This window comes from Taeniopygia guttata, chromosome 7, assembly GCF_048771995.1.
Source record: "Taeniopygia guttata chromosome 7, bTaeGut7.mat, whole genome shotgun sequence".
In the NCBI taxonomy this organism is placed as follows: Eukaryota; Metazoa; Chordata; class Aves; order Passeriformes; family Estrildidae; genus Taeniopygia; species Taeniopygia guttata.
In genome coordinates, this window is record NC_133032.1 from 11,336,155 (window position 1) to 11,352,287 (window position 16,133).

At 54.5% G+C, this 16,133-nt stretch overlaps 1 protein-coding gene across 1 annotated transcript; it reads right to left on the reverse strand.

The window, feature by feature from the left end:
* Window positions 1-2,792: 2,792 nt before the first annotated feature.
* Window positions 2,793-11,620, reverse strand: LOC100230362 (uncharacterized). The gene is made up of 3 exons (XM_030278448.4): window positions 10,999-11,620; window positions 3,838-3,998; window positions 2,793-3,317 (listed from the first exon to the last, which is right to left on the reverse strand). Exons 1-3 carry the CDS (start codon window positions 11,432-11,434, stop codon window positions 3,009-3,011), a joined length of 906 nt encoding a protein of 301 aa, XP_030134308.1. The 5' UTR covers window positions 11,435-11,620; the 3' UTR covers window positions 2,793-3,008.
* Between the last annotated feature and the right edge of the window lie 4,513 nt (window positions 11,621-16,133).

The following is a 16,133-nucleotide window of genomic DNA, read 5'->3' on the forward strand; positions in this document are numbered from 1 at the left end:
TCAGGGGTGCAGGGAGGAGATAGAAATCAAGGGCAGATGGGACGTTCAGGGGCAAGGAGATGGCGGTGGGCAGGAGGAAGAGGGAGGGATGCAGGGGTGTAGGAGAGAGTGTGGGGCGAGGGGTGTTGAGGATGAGTGTGGAGGGGACGGCAGCATAAAGCTGAGCCAGCAAACAGGGGCCGTGAAGTCCGTGGGTGCCTCGGATGGATGAGTGAGGATAGTGTGGGGATTGCAGGATGGCAAGGCTGCAGCAGGCTAGAGAGTGCTCTCATAGGGATGGAGTGACACCTTAATGGGGCCAGGTCACCCTAAGCTCCTTGGAGCGCTGGTGACACAAGTAACAAGTTGTTATCCTTGTCAAAAGTAGTTACGGGGCCAAGACCAGCAAGGGCAGAGAGGATGGGAAGCTCTGGCTGCATAAGCCCATCAGTTATCATTCTCATTAGACCACCACCACCATGGGACAGTCCTACATCTTCCCAGTGCCCTGGATGACCCTCAAGGAGAAAGGACCTTCATTTTTCTGGTGGGGAGGGACAGATAGTTCTTCCAGGGTGTGCAGGCAGCTCTGTGGTGGAGAGTGGCCGTACCAAACCGCACAGGGAGGGTGCCCAAGCAGAGGCAGGAAGGGGATGCAGCTTTAATGGCATTTGTCGATGTTTACGAATGAGTCATGCAGCTAAACAGCCCAGCTGTAAATCAGCACTCTAATTCTTTCAGCATCAGTTTCGTCCCCTCCTCTGTCCCCCTAGCTCTGGACAAGTGCCTGGCTCCTCCAGAAACAACCTCATAAATAACAGCAACAAAACAAACCCTCCTGCAGCCACGGTGGGCCTGAGTGCAGCAGGCGCGAGATGAACGCCTCCCATCCATCACTTTAATGATTGTACTCTGCAAATTAAACCTGTCACGGCCCATCAAGGTGAATGTTTTAAGCCTGTGACATGCCTTCAGCTCCCCTCCTCCTTCCTGGCACTTTTGTTGCTTTCCTTCTTGCCTTTTCCTCTCTGCCTCTACCATTCCTGTCCCCCCATTTCAGCCCTGCTCCAGTGTGTGCTAGTCCCTGTGGTCTCCTGCTGAGCCATGCTGCATTTCAGGTGATAGATGTCTTTGGCCCTGCTGCTGCTGCAGCCATGGGCTGGCAGGTGCCAGCATTTCTGTGCCCAGTCCTGTGTTTTTGCTGGGAGCTGACACAACCCTCCTGGAGCAACGGGTCTCTCCTCCTCTGTTGTTCCCACATGGCAGTGGCAGGGAATTAGGTACCATCCTTTCATGCTTCCCCATCCCTCCTCCTTTCCTTGTATTTTCCCCCGCTACACCACATTTATTTCTCTCTTGCCGCACGTTACACCAACCACAGCAGGCTCCTGGTACCTGCTGCTACCCTAGCTCATACCTACCCCCTTGGAGCAAGGGCTGCAGCCTCCCCAGAACCAGAGGTCCCCACGGGGCAATTCCAGGGGTCTAGACACCCTCATGTCTTGAGATGGACTACCTGGGGAGAGGGAACCTGGGCAGTGAGGATGCCATGTACCCAGGGGGGAACTGCTGAGCTGCCAGCAGCCACTGTGGGTCACTGTCCCCCAACACAGACCATCATCCACCCATCTGTCCGTCTCCATGCTCCTCTCTCCTGTCACCTGCTTCCCCTGCCCACCTCTCTGTCCCAAAACCGTCGCCTCTGTCCCCCTGCCCAGGTGCTGCCCCCAGACACTGACAGGCTTTCCCCAGCCTTGGGATGTGTGACAGCCCCGCACCAACGCTTACCTGTCCCTTCCAGCACTGACTGCCAGGGATGACCAGGATTCCACAGGGGCTGTTGTGCTTCAGCAATTCCCACCCCCACCACAAGTCCCGGGCCAGGCAGTCCTCCCTGCCACTCTCAGGCAGAGACAGGCAGAGGAGAGGACAGGAGGGACATCATGGTCTGTCTGGGAATTGGTCACCCACCCCAGCCCAGCCTGCTCCACCCCTGCAGCCCCTCATGCACTGGAGTGAAGCCGGGCTGCCCCTCTGTCTTCACGGCCATCTCAGCACCCCAAGGGGAGACCCAGTAAGTGCACAGGAAGCATGGGAGATCTATAGAGCCTTCCAGAACCCTCCAGCATCCTGAGAGGACATGGGCAGCCTGCTTACTTAAGGGGAGTCAGTGCTCAACCCTAGTGTTGATAGGGAAGTGGTAGAGGGTGTCAGTCACCATCCTGCTACCAAGGGCTGATTTCAGCCCTGTCAGAGTGAGCGAGTTCCCAAGAGCATAATGAAACAAGCCCAGAGAAGAACTTAGAGAGGTTAAGCATCACCATGGGAAAAGGGGAACTCACCACAGCATTGAGCTTTACAGCCTGAGCACTTTCCTGCCTCCCTTCCCCCCTGCTTATTTGAGACATTGCCACACCAATGAAAGCAGGCTAACTGCAGCATGGAAAACAGCATCAGCTTTGCTTCTCAGGACAGTTTTGCCCTACAAAGCACAGACCATACCAGGGATGTACTGGTGCAGGAGGAGGCAAGGCAGGCTGACATGCAACCCGGCCATCCTTCCCAGCTCTTCATGCCACCAAGGGGAAGGACAAGCTGGCACCACACTGGGATGTGCTGTTCCAGGCACTGTCAGATCTGTAGGGAAGTGGCAGTGCAGTCAAAGAAGGGTCTGGGGTCTCCCTCTCCCAGCTGCACCAGCAGGCTGTCAGCTGTCCCAAGTTTGCTCTCCCCATCCTTTTCCCCAGAGACTTGGTAGGACAGCACAGTAGCAGGACAGGGGATTTTCCCATCCCCTAAGGAAAAGCACAGGCTTTCAGATAACAGCTTTATAGGGGAGGGATCTGGGGAATCCTCCAGATACACACAGAGGAATAATTACAAGTTAAATAGGATCCAAACATACATAAGTTAAAGGGTAGCAGGTGCCCTGCAGCCTCCTGCTCCTTCCAGGCACAGTCTGTGTCTGCCAGCAAAGAGAACACCCCAACACAGCCTGGCCACTCTCCCCAGCTGGCTCCATTTGCCTTTCACAACACAGAGCCAATCTTCCTCTCTGTGGCACCCATCTCGTCCTCCTCCTCTTCCTCGCCCCCCGAGCAAGAGGAGTCCGGGCCATAGCTCAGCTCGGCGGTGCTGCAGTGCAGGAAGCCCGAGTCAGGGCTGTGCCCCATGAACTCGGGGCTTTCGGCAGCTTGTCCCTGGGGCTCGCTGGGCAGCAGCTTCTCACAGGTTTTGCTGAGCCCTCGTTGCTTCTCAGCTTCCAACTGAGCCCCCTGCTCCTTGGCCTTGCGACTCCGCTTCCACTTCATGCGGCGGTTCTGGAACCAGATCTTCACCTGCCAAGGGAAAGCCCCAGGGGAGAGGATGTACCCTGCTGCATCCTGTCCCCACTCACCCCCTCACCGTCCCTGCATGGAGGGTCCCCCCAAAACCTTTTCATTGTGGAGCATCCCATGGTGCTACAAGTATGTACAAAGAGGCTGAGGTTGTCACAGGGAGAGGAATAATGGGGGCTGCTGCCTTTCTCCCCTCCAGCCTCCAGCCAAGGATATGCACAGGGACATTTTCATATTAGTCCCTCAGAAAGACCCCCTCCCACAGCATGCTGAAGGATGGGAAGGCTCTGAAACCCAAGCTGGGGCTGCCAGCTGAAAAGAGGAGCAGTATTTCTGTGGTGCCCTTCACAAGAGAAGAACCTGGAGCCCACCAGGCGGATCTCTGCAGGAGGTGCCCTGGAAGGGGAACTGATGGGAGCAGCGGGGTGTGGGGCTGATGGCATTAGCATTGCCCAGGAACTTGACTTGCCCCCATGGCAGCTCCATGGTGCTATGCTCCATCCCCCCAGGGCCAAGGTACCTGTGTCTCAGTGAGCATCAGCGACGTGGCCACCTCAAAACGCTTGGGTCTGGACAGATACTTGTTGAGCTTGAACTGGTTCTCCAGCTCCAGGAGCTGCTGGCTGGTGAATGCTGTGCGGGGCCGACGGCACTTCCCCATCAAACCAGACTGTGGGGCAGCTGTAGAGCAGACAGTGGGTGGAGGTCAGGGGACAGCAGACTGGTAGGGGGACAACCCTTCAGCAAACTCAGGATGAGGAGGAAGGTGAATGTCTCCATCATCTCCCACCCCAATAATGGTTTTATTGCCTGATAGGAACCAGTGAGATATGTTATCAGGCCTCGGTGTACAACTGGGATCAGTGCTGTGACTGAAATTAATTCTCTTTTTTTATTGCTGGGCCGCACAGGTGGCAGCTCAACGGCCAGGGGCTGTGCTGGGCTGTCCAGGAGCTCCGCTATCTCGCCTGCAGCCCTTGAAGGCAGAGCGGCACTGAATCAGGAGGCAGCAGAACAAAGGGACCTTTGAGAGTCCAGCATGGGGTGGCTGCCGCACTCTGTTTGATCCTTGCTTATCTCCTCTCCACTGGCTTTATTGTCCCCCTGGGGTTCAGCTTTTACTGCTTCTCCCAGCACCAGCAGCAATCAAACCCAGGGGTTTGCAGCTGGGAATAAAGTGCTGGAGCAGCAGGGAGGGGTGTGGGGGAGAATGGGGAGGAGGTGGTGGTGGTGGGCACTAATGCAAAAGGGCCGTGGCACATCCCTGCTGACACATCTTGGGCAACGAGATCCTGGAGCATCCTGGCCCCAAAAGTGTGCCGTGCTTGGCAAGGCCCACTCCAACTCACCCACTTTGCTGGGCATGGGGCACCATTCATGTTATCTCCCCCAGATTCCAGCTTTGATCCAACCTGCCCATCTCCTGAGGTGTCCACCGAGCCCTTCACAAACACAGCGATGACGCATGAGGCAGGAATTTATTAAAGAACTATTAACTGATCACAACACAGGTTTGATCCCAAGTACCTGGATGCTGGGTCAAACAGATAGAACGCAGGCTGGGCTAGGACTGTGCAAACACCTCATGGGAGCAGGATAGACACAACCCCTTCTTCTGCCTGTAGCCCCTCAGTGCCAGGAGAGACAGTCTCTGGGACCCACCTTGTAGCCACTGGACAGTTAACAAAGGACTGACTGAACAGAGATGCACTGTGCCAATGATTCTGACATGATGCATTATGTTGCATATGAAACATATTCAAGGCTAAAACCGAATGAAGGGTTCAAAAGATTTCCAGGACAAATACAGATGAAAGATGTCTCGGCTCTGCAGAATTCGGCAGCCATCTCCCCTCTGACTGGCTGTGGATGCTCGGGCTGTACAAATCCTCCATGGAGACATGGGACCAAACAGGTCTGTAAAGGCTTCCTCTGGCTAAGAAAAGGAGGTGTTATGGGAACTGGCATCTGCAGGGATGGGGCAGCCCAAGCTAACATCCTTTGCAGCTTCTTGGGGAGGGAAAAGCCAGAGATGCATCAGAGAGAACTGGAGGGGAAATTCATTGTGTTGGTGGGGCACAACACAAAGCAGCCCTGGGCAGTGTCCAGCAGCCCAAGGACTCTGGGTCCCAGTGAGCCTCCTTTGCTGACAGAGACAGGAGGGTGGCTGGAGGGAGCCACCAGAATCCCTCCCTGCAACGAGGCTGCACTGTGCATTTTGGCTGTACCAGGTCAGAGAAGGGCCCCTCTGAGCAGTTCGTCTTTGTGAGCATGGTGTGGAGAGAATGTTTTGGGGAAAGATAAGGGAAGAGGTTGTGCCCTCTCAGCATCCAGTAATCCAGGAGTTCCGTGCTTTCTGGAGCTGGGAGGTCCAGGAGTGAAGAGATATCATATTCCCAGTCTGAATTCCCCACTCCAAAGCAGAGAGCCCAGGGCTCAGCTCCTCAATCATCGTGTCCTGGTTGCAGGGAGCACAGAAGTCCTTCAGATAACCTGAAAGGCTCCTCTGTGCCTCCTCTAGCCTCCTCATATGTGACCAGACTAAAACCAGATGCAGGAAGAGTAGAGGCAAGGAAGTGCCTCACAGACGAATCTTAATCCTAAAAGCAATGCAAGTTTGGTCTGTCCAGCTTCAGAGAAGCCTGGAAGGCAGCCTACTTTGACAACACCCTCAGGAGACTCACTTTTCCCCAGGCGAGCTGCTGAGGACTGCTTGGTCTAGCAGGGAAAAGAAGAACAGAAAGTTTGTCCAAAAGTCAAATAAATCCAAACAGGATATATCCCAAATAACTACCAATCCTGGGGACTGATTTCTGGAGCATGGTCCTGCTGCCAGCCCTGATTTCTCCTTCTCAGAGGCCAATTCAGTTTCAGTGCAGTGTGCCCATTACAAATATTACAGAGCCCATTACAATATGTAGAGCCTGACTTCCTTGGAAACTCACCCTGCCTCCTGCCCCAATGCTGACAAAAACAAAAACAAAAAAACAAACAAAAAGAAAAAAACCCCACAACTAAAACAAAACAAAAAAAACCCCAAACCCAACCAAAAAAAGAAAAAAAACCCACTAAAAAACAATCCTCAAACCCCTCTGTGATGTTGTCATACAGTTTGAGCCACCACCATACAGCCTATAGAGTGTGGCTGGCCACCTAATCTGTGACCTCTTCTGACAACACACCCTTCAGCAGGTATAATTATCCATCACCACTGCTCCCCATGGTGATTTGTTCAAGATTTGACCTCCACACCAGGTGGAGTAAGCCCAAGCCAATACAGCTGACCTTCAGCCACCCACGGCAGCAGGTTTTCATGGACATGAATGATCAGCATCTCTGGCATCAGCTCGGCTGTTACCTTTCCTAAAGGGTCTTTTGTGTGGAGAGAGTATGGCGGGAAAGGATCTGGGAAAATAAAAAAGGAAGAAGGTAGAAGCTGAGACTGCCAGCATGCTCTGCTGAGTCCCATCCCTCCCTGTCCTGTGGCAGGCTGCCACGTGGAAAAAGAAGCCTCTCAAGGGGTGCACAGCAAGCATGCCTCTCAGGGCTTACCTTCTGCAGTCCACTGAGCTATGAACCCATCCCAATCACAATCAGCATCTCAGAAAGTATCACCCTTTGGGAAGACTCTCCATCTTATCCAGCTCCTACCAGAAGATCAGTGACTCCCTCAGTGTCACACCTTTGCTTGCCAAAGGATTTGTTTTCTGCTCAGCCATCTCCTCCAGCACTCCATCCAGGATCAGAGCTTGTCTCAACATCCCTTCAGCCTGGCAGGGCTTGGACCCCCTGATGGGTGCCTGGCATCTGGCTAGAGTATCAGTAAATAAATTGCTTGGTCTGGGGCCAGGCATGCCCTCTGAGTCTGAGGCCAGGAGCTCTGCAAGGCAGCTGCCTCCTGGATAATTAGATAAAGCTTATAAAGAATTGTTGGTTTATTTGATACAGTTCCGCCTACTTGATAACAAGGGTAATCCTAGGTTGATATTAACTCACTTGTTTTTAATTTGGTTTGTTTAACTATAGTTCACTTAACTTTGTGGTCTGCCAGATAAAGGAGAGGAAATTAACACCCTGACTGCTTTAAGTGTTTCTCTGTATATCAGAGCTGGAAGGGAAGGAAGTAGTCTCAGCATCAGGGTCATCATCTGAGGCTTTTTCTGATCTGCCAGCAGCCCTGGCCATCATCAGTGGGGCAGCATGTGTAAGGGCACTTGCTACCTCTGCAAGCCCCTTACTTGCTCCACCATTAAACTTCAATTGCTGCTTGCCAGCTGTTTCCCAGCCCATATTTCCAGCTGACACCAGACAACTGTACACCTGGTGAGCCTTGGAAGGCATTGCTTTTTGAATAAGTTTGATAAGACTTGTCCTGCCTGTTCTCCTGCCCCAGCACAGCCCATCAGCAAGCTCTCTGCCATCATGGGCAGGATCTGATCTGGGCTCCAGGCCTTCAACTTAGTGAGTGGGTGATGCAAGGAAATGATGGGCAAGGAAAGTCATCTAAGCACCGGCTCCCTCGGAGGGGATCCTCTTCTCTCCCTGAGAGTCTATAGCTGTATGTCACTGCTCCCCACTCTACAGCTCTCAGCTGCAGTGGGTCTCTGCACTGGTTCCCACTACTGCACCACATTTCCACACTGACAAACAAGGCAAATAAATCACAGCTCCCAGAAAAACTAATACGCCGGCCACTCCAGTGCCAAATGCCACCCCTGGGTGGTTCAGGAGGTGCTCAAAGCCCCAGGATAGGGATCCAGGCTGGGGACAGCAGAACCTGGGCAGGCAGCATCCCTGCTTGCTGCAGCAAGGGCACGCCTGCTCCTACACCCAGGCCTTCCACAGCCCTCTCAGTCTGCATTGCAGCAGAGGCAGCCATGTACCGCATGCAGCTCTGCACAGGCAGCTGCTGAGGGAGGCACTGACCCTGCCTCACTGCAGGGCACTGCTCTCGGTGAGCCCAGCAGCACAGCCCAGGCCAGGTCCCTGAGGGCACCAACTGCCTCAGACTGCCTCCCTGGCATCCTTCCTCCCCACACACAGGTGATAGCAGGGAGAATGTGTGCAATGAATACCCACAGAGCTTACAGTTCATGGGCTGTCTTGCTGCTTCCCCCTCCTTTACTGTCCCCAGGAGATCAAACTAGACCCCACCTGCAAAACATTGCTACACATGCACCCAAAGAAGGAATTTATTCCAGAATTTAGTCCTGGAATTCCCTTTAAATAAATCCCAAGGGTGATTGCTCCCTGGAATGATCCACAGTATGTCCTAGAAGGCTTTCAGATTCATCTCTTACAGCCATCTGTCCACTGCTCCTGGGAGAGTTTAACATGGTTGGCATCAGCAGCCTTGACACTGGTACTCGGTCACTCTGGAAACTTCAGCCAGGCAGGTCCGTCCATCTGTCTGTCTAGGCTGGGTGGTGGGACAGGGACTCCCACAAACTACAGGCAGCCCAAGAGCCCTGTGCCAGCACTGGAAGGCTCCTGCCCAACCCACCATCCTCCTTAGAGAGATGAGGAAGGGCTGTGGAGGCAGCACATCCTAGGCAGGTGCCCTTTCCTGTCCCCGTCCCTACAGCATGGCCAGCACACCGGGGCAACCTGAGCCCGGACACAGCCACAGCATGCAGCTGGAGCAGTCCTGGTAAGCACAAGGAGAAGACTTGCTGCAAATGACCCTGATTTCAGAGTTTCAGTGAGCCCACAAGAGCAAGGGCTGAAGACACAATAGAGAACCCTAAGGTTGCCAATGGACAGAAATAAGGATGTGAAGATGGGTAAGGTTCTCTTCTGCACAGCAGAAGAATTGCTGAAGTATTTAAGACACTCTGGAGAGAAAGAATCCCCACTGGGATCCCCAAAGGGCTCCCCTGGAACTGGGAACAAACACCTTTTAGTAAGGACATGGACTGAGGCAGTGGTCATCCTGGTTTAAAAATTTACAGTTATGGCAGCTTTTGCTGTGCCCTTATTTTACCTCCACATGTCTACTCAGCTTTGGGATCTCCAGAACCCAGATAAGTAATAACTGGGTCAGAAACTGCTTTTCTTCCCTCTGAACTTCCACAGGAGCCCTGCTCAGTGTTTGCCACAAGACCCTTTGACATTCTGGTCCAGCACATTTTGCAGAGTTCCCTTCACAAGCAGTTCTCATGCTAATAATTTGGGATTTGCTTCCTTTTGGTGAGGTTTTGGATACAATCAACTGAAGATCATATCCTGCTTTTGTGAGGAATGGGGCTGATGTACAAATATCTCTACGTTATCCCAGCCAGAAGCTGCACTCAGGGCTACAGGACCAGATGCAGTGGAGCATTCCCACTCTGGTGAAACAACCCTGTATGAAGCTACCAGGATGCTGACATACACCAACAGACCCAGACCCTTCAAAGATAACATGGCCTCTGCAGAGGAGCAGGAAGATGTAATAAATAATTAAGACTTCTAACTAATCAAGATTTATTTTTTCTTGTCTTAGTGACATGTTTAAAGACTGCACATAACCCATAGCACTGGAGGCTTATTCACCACCTCTAGATTTACAGATAGACCTTTCCTAAAGTCTAGGGAAAGCCAAGTAAATGGAGACAGCATGGGGGAAAAAATAGCCTGTTTCCCATTAACCTGACCAGGAATAGCTTGAGGTAGGAATAATATATGTGATTTTTCAAGTAATTATCTGTAAATTTTTGTACTGTTATTGATCCAGCCTTTTAAAATTATTATTATTTTGCAAATGGGCTTCCAGATTTTTAGGAATTTTTTTTTTACGCTAACAAATCTGGATACTCTGACGGGGCTTTATTAACCAGTCACTCTCGGTTTAATGCTCATCTTTCCACTGACCAGCACAGGGCAGGGTCCGGGTGGCACTGCCAGGGGTGCCAGACCCCAGCGGGCCAAGCGCCTGAAGTCAGCTCTCGTTCCGTCCGTGCCCTGCAGGACCCATCACGGCAGTGCGGGAGCCGGAGCTGGCGGAGCCCACCAGGAGGGACTGGGGCAGGGCTGGAGCCGAGCACGCTGTCGGGTCCCGCAGCTGCCGCCAGCGATGGCCTCACCGGCCCCTCATCCCCAGGAGGCGAGCAGGACCCGGAGCGCCGGCCCGGCCCTGCACGGGGCTCGATCCGGCCGCGCATCCAGCAGGACCGGGGCCAGTTCGTTCCCAGCCGCACCGAGAGGCATTTATTCGTTTCCCAGTGCAGGTTTTTGCCGCCGTTTCTTTCTTTTCGTTTCCTCCCCGCCCCGCAGGAGCCCGAGGAGCCCGTAGGCGCGGCTCGGCTCTGCCGGCGGCGGCGCGGGCAGTGCTTCTCGGGGCTGTGCCGGAACGCCGGGCCGGCGTCAGGCGAGACTTTGCCCTTCGGATCTATTCCCCAGGGCCTCACAGCCCTCGGAGGTCTCCGGAGGGCGAGTCATGTTTTCCCCGGCAGTGGGACACCTCACCTCCCCACCCCAGGCCTGCCGGGCTAGGAAGCGGGTCTGGGTACAGGGCGAGCCACGCATCGGGCATCATCCCGACCCGGACCGCCGGAGGGTCTCGAAGGGGTGGGTCGGGAAACCTCAGTCCCGGGTTGCCGAAGGGACCTGCACCCTGATGTGGCGGCGGACGCCCGCGGGAGCTGGAAGGGCCCGGAGCCGCGTTCCGCCTGACGGGAGGGTCAGTCCCCGGGTCACTCACCATTGAAGTCGGAGAGCCTCGGCACCAGCATCCCGGCTCGGATCCAGTGCTCCAGCGGGAAGGAGCCGGCCACGGCCGCCTTCAGGTGCTCTGCGCCGGGCGGCGGCAGGTGCGGGATGCCGGTGTAGGCGAAGGCGGGGTGCTGGCCCCCCAGGGTGGGGAGCGGGTACACGGCGGGAGGGTAGAGGGCCGGCAGGGCGCCGAGCCCGGGGCCAGAGAGATGAAGCAAGCCGGGCTTGGGGACGAAGCCGGCCGGGGCGAGGGGCGCGGCGGCCGGGGGTGCCCGCGGTGAGGGGGTGTCGGAGCGCCCGGCGGGGCCGGGGCTCGACGCGGGGCTCCCGGGGCTCAGCCCCGGCGGGGAGGCGCTCCGCGCCGGCTCTTCAGCCAGGAGCGCTTCGATGCGGAAGTTTTGGGACTTCTCCATGGGCTTGTGCATGGCCCTACCCCGTGCGGAGCCGTCGAGCCCCCGGTGCCCCACCGCTCCCCTGCCAGGGCACAGCCCGGCCGGCCAGCCCCGGGCGAGCCCCGGCAGCGGCGGGCATTCACCCGCGGGGCCGCGCCGCGCTCAGCGGGGCTGCCCTCGAGGGCAGCCCTCCTCTCCGCTCCGCCTCCCGGGCACTCGCTCGCCCGACGGCGCTGGGGTGGGTTTTAACCCCCTCTCCACCTACCCCAGCTCCCCATTGGCTCCGCTCCGGCCCCCCGCCCCGCCGCCCTCCTCCGGCTTCTGCAGCCCCCGGCGCGGCATTGGGCGCACGCCAGGGACTGACCCGGGCTGCTCTGCCCCTTCCCCAGCCCCTCCACACCCAGAGGTCCCCCCAGGCGGCAGGACCCACCCAGGGCATTCTCCTGATCCAGAGCCCCATGGCAGGGAAGCAGATGTATGGTTGCAGCAGCCATAGGAGGAGGAGGTCTGGAGACACCAGACAGACTTCAGCACATGTAGGCAAAGTCCTACTGGGCTCCTGTGCTGCGCTGGCACCATGGAGCCCCCAGGCACTTGGAGGGCAGAGTGCTTAGCTGGGAGGGCACTCACCAGCAGGCTCCTCTGTATCCTGTGCGCTGGGATCACCTGTGCCCAGCTGTGCTGTTTCCCATTGCATTGCTGCAATCCAGGGAGATCGACAGACCTGAGCTGGACACACAAAGGATCGCCACCTGCCATCACCCATGTCTGTCCAAGATGCCAACCCAGCAGGTGCACAAAGGCAGATTGTTGGTTTTTGCCTGGTCTTACCTTTCCTGGGCAAGATACAGCTTAGAGAATGACACCTGGGAAGGATAGAGAGGAAAGCTTTTGCTGGTCTGGGAATGGTGGGTAACAGGAGCAGAGCTGGTCCAGATCCCCTGGCACTGGCCTTCAGGGCCAGGCAAAGTGCATGTGAGTGCTTTAGGAATCTCTGCCATTAAGGGTCTGCACCTGTGTGTCTCTGGTTCCAACTTTTTTGGGTCCTTCTGACACGGTGACACAAGCCTCTGATTTTTTGTGCCCTGTGATGGGTCCTGCTCTCAGGAAGGAAAGTAAGGCAGCTGCTATTGCCCTGTCTAAATGTAATAATGGCTAAAGGAAATCCCTGTCCTTGTACTTCTTGTCCCTTCAGCTTTTCCAGCGCTGCTCTATTCCCTGAGCAAGAGATGGGTCCACCCCATTGAATCCTGTGTGTCACAGAGAGGGCAAGCAGATGCCCAGAGAAGAGAAAGGCAGGAGATATGGGGCTTTCCTCAGCCTTCTATGCTTTCTCTGCTCAGTAACCCCAGGGACTTCTCTTCCCAGCACCAGCAGCATCTGGTATGCTGTCTGCAAATCTCCCTGCATACTCATCACCCTGCTGAAGGGAGCTGCAAAGTTCCAATGTGTGTGACAACTTCTTCCTTCCATTGCCTGAGCCCAGCACCAAACAGCTTCACTGAGTGGCCTGAGATCCTTCTGTGGGAAGCTCTTCCACTGCAGATCAATAGCCTACATGGGAAGGGGGGAGCCAGAACAGAGAAATCAGCGCCTCAGTCACCCCCATGGGGTAACAGACAGACAGGTAGACAGCCCAGGAAAGCCCAGGCAACCCCTGGCGAGCCCTGAGACCATTTGTGACTGTACCCAGGGTATAGCTCAGGCTGTGGGAGCAGGGCTTGAGTGAGGGCTCTGGGTCATAGCTCTTAGTCACAGCCTTACTGTCCTCATGGAAGTCCCCTACACTACCCAAGGAGGTTTTCCAAAGACAAGCAGCTCTCCCAAGGATCAGCAGCTCACACTAGTGCCCAATTCACTGATACCAGGGTGATGCAAGTACAACCAGCCAAGCTGCAGCCTTTGAATTGCACAAGCAAGAAATCTTTGCTGACAGAGCCATAGAACCTGGCTTATTACTTTATTTGGAAATACCTGAATAAAGAAATCTAGAGAAATCATGGAGGGATGATGAGTGGAGATATTTAGACCAGACCCTGAGGCACTGTAAGAGGATTGTCCAGGACCACAGCAGCTGGCACACAGCCCATGCCATGCCAGGCAGAGAGATGGTGTCCACAGCTGTGTGCAGAAGAGCTGAGCTGGGTGGTGGACAGCAGAAGGGGCAGGATGCAAAGCAGTGATAGATGCCAGGGTACTGATGAGTTCACAGTCTTCAGGGTCATTAATCAGATCAGAGCTGGATTAAGGTGTCTGAGGTCTGATTAGCTTCATTTCCCGCCTCAGGAAGGAGGGAACTCTCTTTCCCATCCATCAAATCCTCCAGTGACAGCTCACCTGGTTGCTAACTAAATCAGAGGATTGTAATAAGTGAATGTGACTGTGGCCTGGCCCCTCACCTCTGCCGAGCTTCCCTCCTGCACAGGAGGTTGTAAGGCAGCCCTGAACATCAGCCACAGGTGGCAGACCCCACGATACCAGCCAGAGAAAGAGCTCATTCCTCCATACTGAGGGTTCAGGGCCCTGTGAACAGAAACTCTCCCAGGAAACCACCCCAGTTCAGGATGAGGTAGAGTTCAAGGAGATATGCTCCCAGTCAGCATCATATTGCTCCCAGTCCCCCCACAGCTCCTCTGTGCTAAAACCTACCCCATCAACATCTCCATTTGCCCTTGCCTGATGCACCTTGTGTTCAGTGTGCTCTAAAGGTACCTCACTTTTAACCATTTAGACTATAACCACTTAGACTATTTCTGTTGAGAAAGTGCAGACCAGCAAGAGGTTCATGCTGCCCAGGCAGCAGTAAAGTTCCTCAGCTCCCTCACCTCTCTGGGGCAGACCCTCATCACAGCATCTCATGCTGGGCAATGGGCATCACCAGGAGTGTTCACACAGCCCAGAGCTTCCTGGGATTCTTTCATTTGCCTAGGTATTTTGGGGAGAATTTTCTGGATGTGCCTCAGCTGGACATTCAGAGCTCAGTCCTCCCTCAGTGACCTGACAGCAGCACTCACAGCACCACCCCTGCAGGTATACAGCCCTGCAAAACCTTTTACTGCTGATGGGAAGGTACACAGCTAGACAACTGGAGCTCTTTATTGTGTCCATAGCCTCTAGTGAATAGACTCCATTGTGATTCCCATCCATGTAAGATCAAGCACCAGGAATAAAACTAGAAAGGCAAATCCCCACACGGCCACCAAAGACAATCGGGTCTGGTGTACACAAGTTTTCAGCAGCTCTAGAGTCCCACAACACTCCCAACAGCACTTCACATACTTCCCCAATTTGTTGCCAGCAGTACCTGAGCCCTCAGAAACAAGTCATGGGGATCACAGGTAGTATTTGGGAGCACAGTTCAGTTTTACAGCCCCACTACTTCCTCAGTATCACCTTGGGAAGCAACGTCATGTCCCTCAACAAATCCAACTGCCCCAAGATCAAAGCCAAGAGTGCCGAGGAAAATCCATACCCTGATAAAAAAAATTCCCAACTGGGATGAGACTTCCATTTTCCCAGGATCGAGTCTTCATCCCAGACACAATATGTGACATGACCCATGCTGGAGTGTCTTGATTTTCACCTAACCTTTCATTTTGGACTTTCCTAGATAGACAATTTAGCACCAGGTTCTTCTGTCAGCTTTGGGTCACCTCCTGCCTTGAGTCAATAGAAGTTACCTTTGACACAGAGACTGTGCAGGAATCGGTGCTTAGCCCATCCCAGAGAGATGACAGAAACCCTGATTTCTAACCAGGCCATTTAGGCTTTTAGGTGTTGAAAGAGCTCCCTGTCTGTCTCCAGGATGGCTGTACCTGTTTGCTAAGCATTAACTACTCACCAGGTCACAGCCCCAAGAGCTTTCCACCTTTAGAAATTACTTCACAGTAAGAAACCCATGGTGTGCCAACCTTGCTTAAAGCATCTCTGAGGAAGCAGAGATCTTGCTGCTCTGGACCTGGTGCCTCAGGTCATCTTGTGCCATTCCAAAGTCTGTAGCCAGCTAGTGGAGAAATACAGCCTGGAGTCACCACTGACACTGGAGACAGGATGGAAGCCTGCTCAGAAGTATTTTTCTAGCTCTTTCCCCATGAGAGAGGCTGTAGGAGCACCCTGCTCTCATCCCCAAGCAGGCAGAGCCCCTGGTAAATGCTAGGTGCAGGAGTTCCTTTTAGGGGTGTCCCAGGTTTTGTGGGAGCCCTGGCTACTGCCCACAGCAGGACGTTGCCTTTGCCCTGCCCCTTACAGCCTGGCCACCCGCTATCTCCAGAGTCTGGGAAGCCACAGGAGGCTGGTGGGGAAGGTAAATAAACTGCCAGCCCAGCAATGATTTGTGGCTAAATGAACAGTCTAAGTCACCTGTGAGTGGCTTGGGGCGATTAACCAACCAGATAATAGGTCTTAATCAGCCCTGCAGTGGTGGGAGCAGAGTCTACCTTGTGTCAGATCTGGCACGGCCAGCTCCGAGGTCCCAGCTTGCTTGGGGGCTGTCCCCTGTGCAGAATCATTGGTAGAGGCATCCACACTGCTGCCATGGGAGCAGAGCAGCTGTCTGCAGAAATGCCCTCAGGGCATTCTCATAGGACTTCTCATCTTTAAGGGATTTTCCCTGCTCTGACGGTGACAGAGGACAAGTCAGTGAAGCCACCTCTCTGCCTGCTTCCAAAGTCCTGTGCTCGGTCGCTGCCATGCTCTATCCCTGCCTGGATCCTCTCTCACGTGAGCTGGCCTA

What these genes read in the sequence shown, in the direction of transcription:
- LOC100230362 (XM_030278448.4), bottom strand. Translation starts at nt 11,434, where the DNA reads ATGCACAAGCCCATGGAGAAGTCCCAAAACTTCCGCATCGAAGCGCTC. An exon ending in GAGGCTCTCCGACTTCAATG is followed by an intron (nt 3,999 to 10,998) that starts GTGAGTGACCCG and finishes TCTGCTCTACAG; the next exon opens with CTGCCCCACAGTCTGGTTTG. An exon ending in TGATGCTCACTGAGACACAG is followed by an intron (nt 3,318 to 3,837) that starts GTACCTTGGCCC and finishes TTCCCTTGGCAG; the next exon opens with GTGAAGATCTGGTTCCAGAA.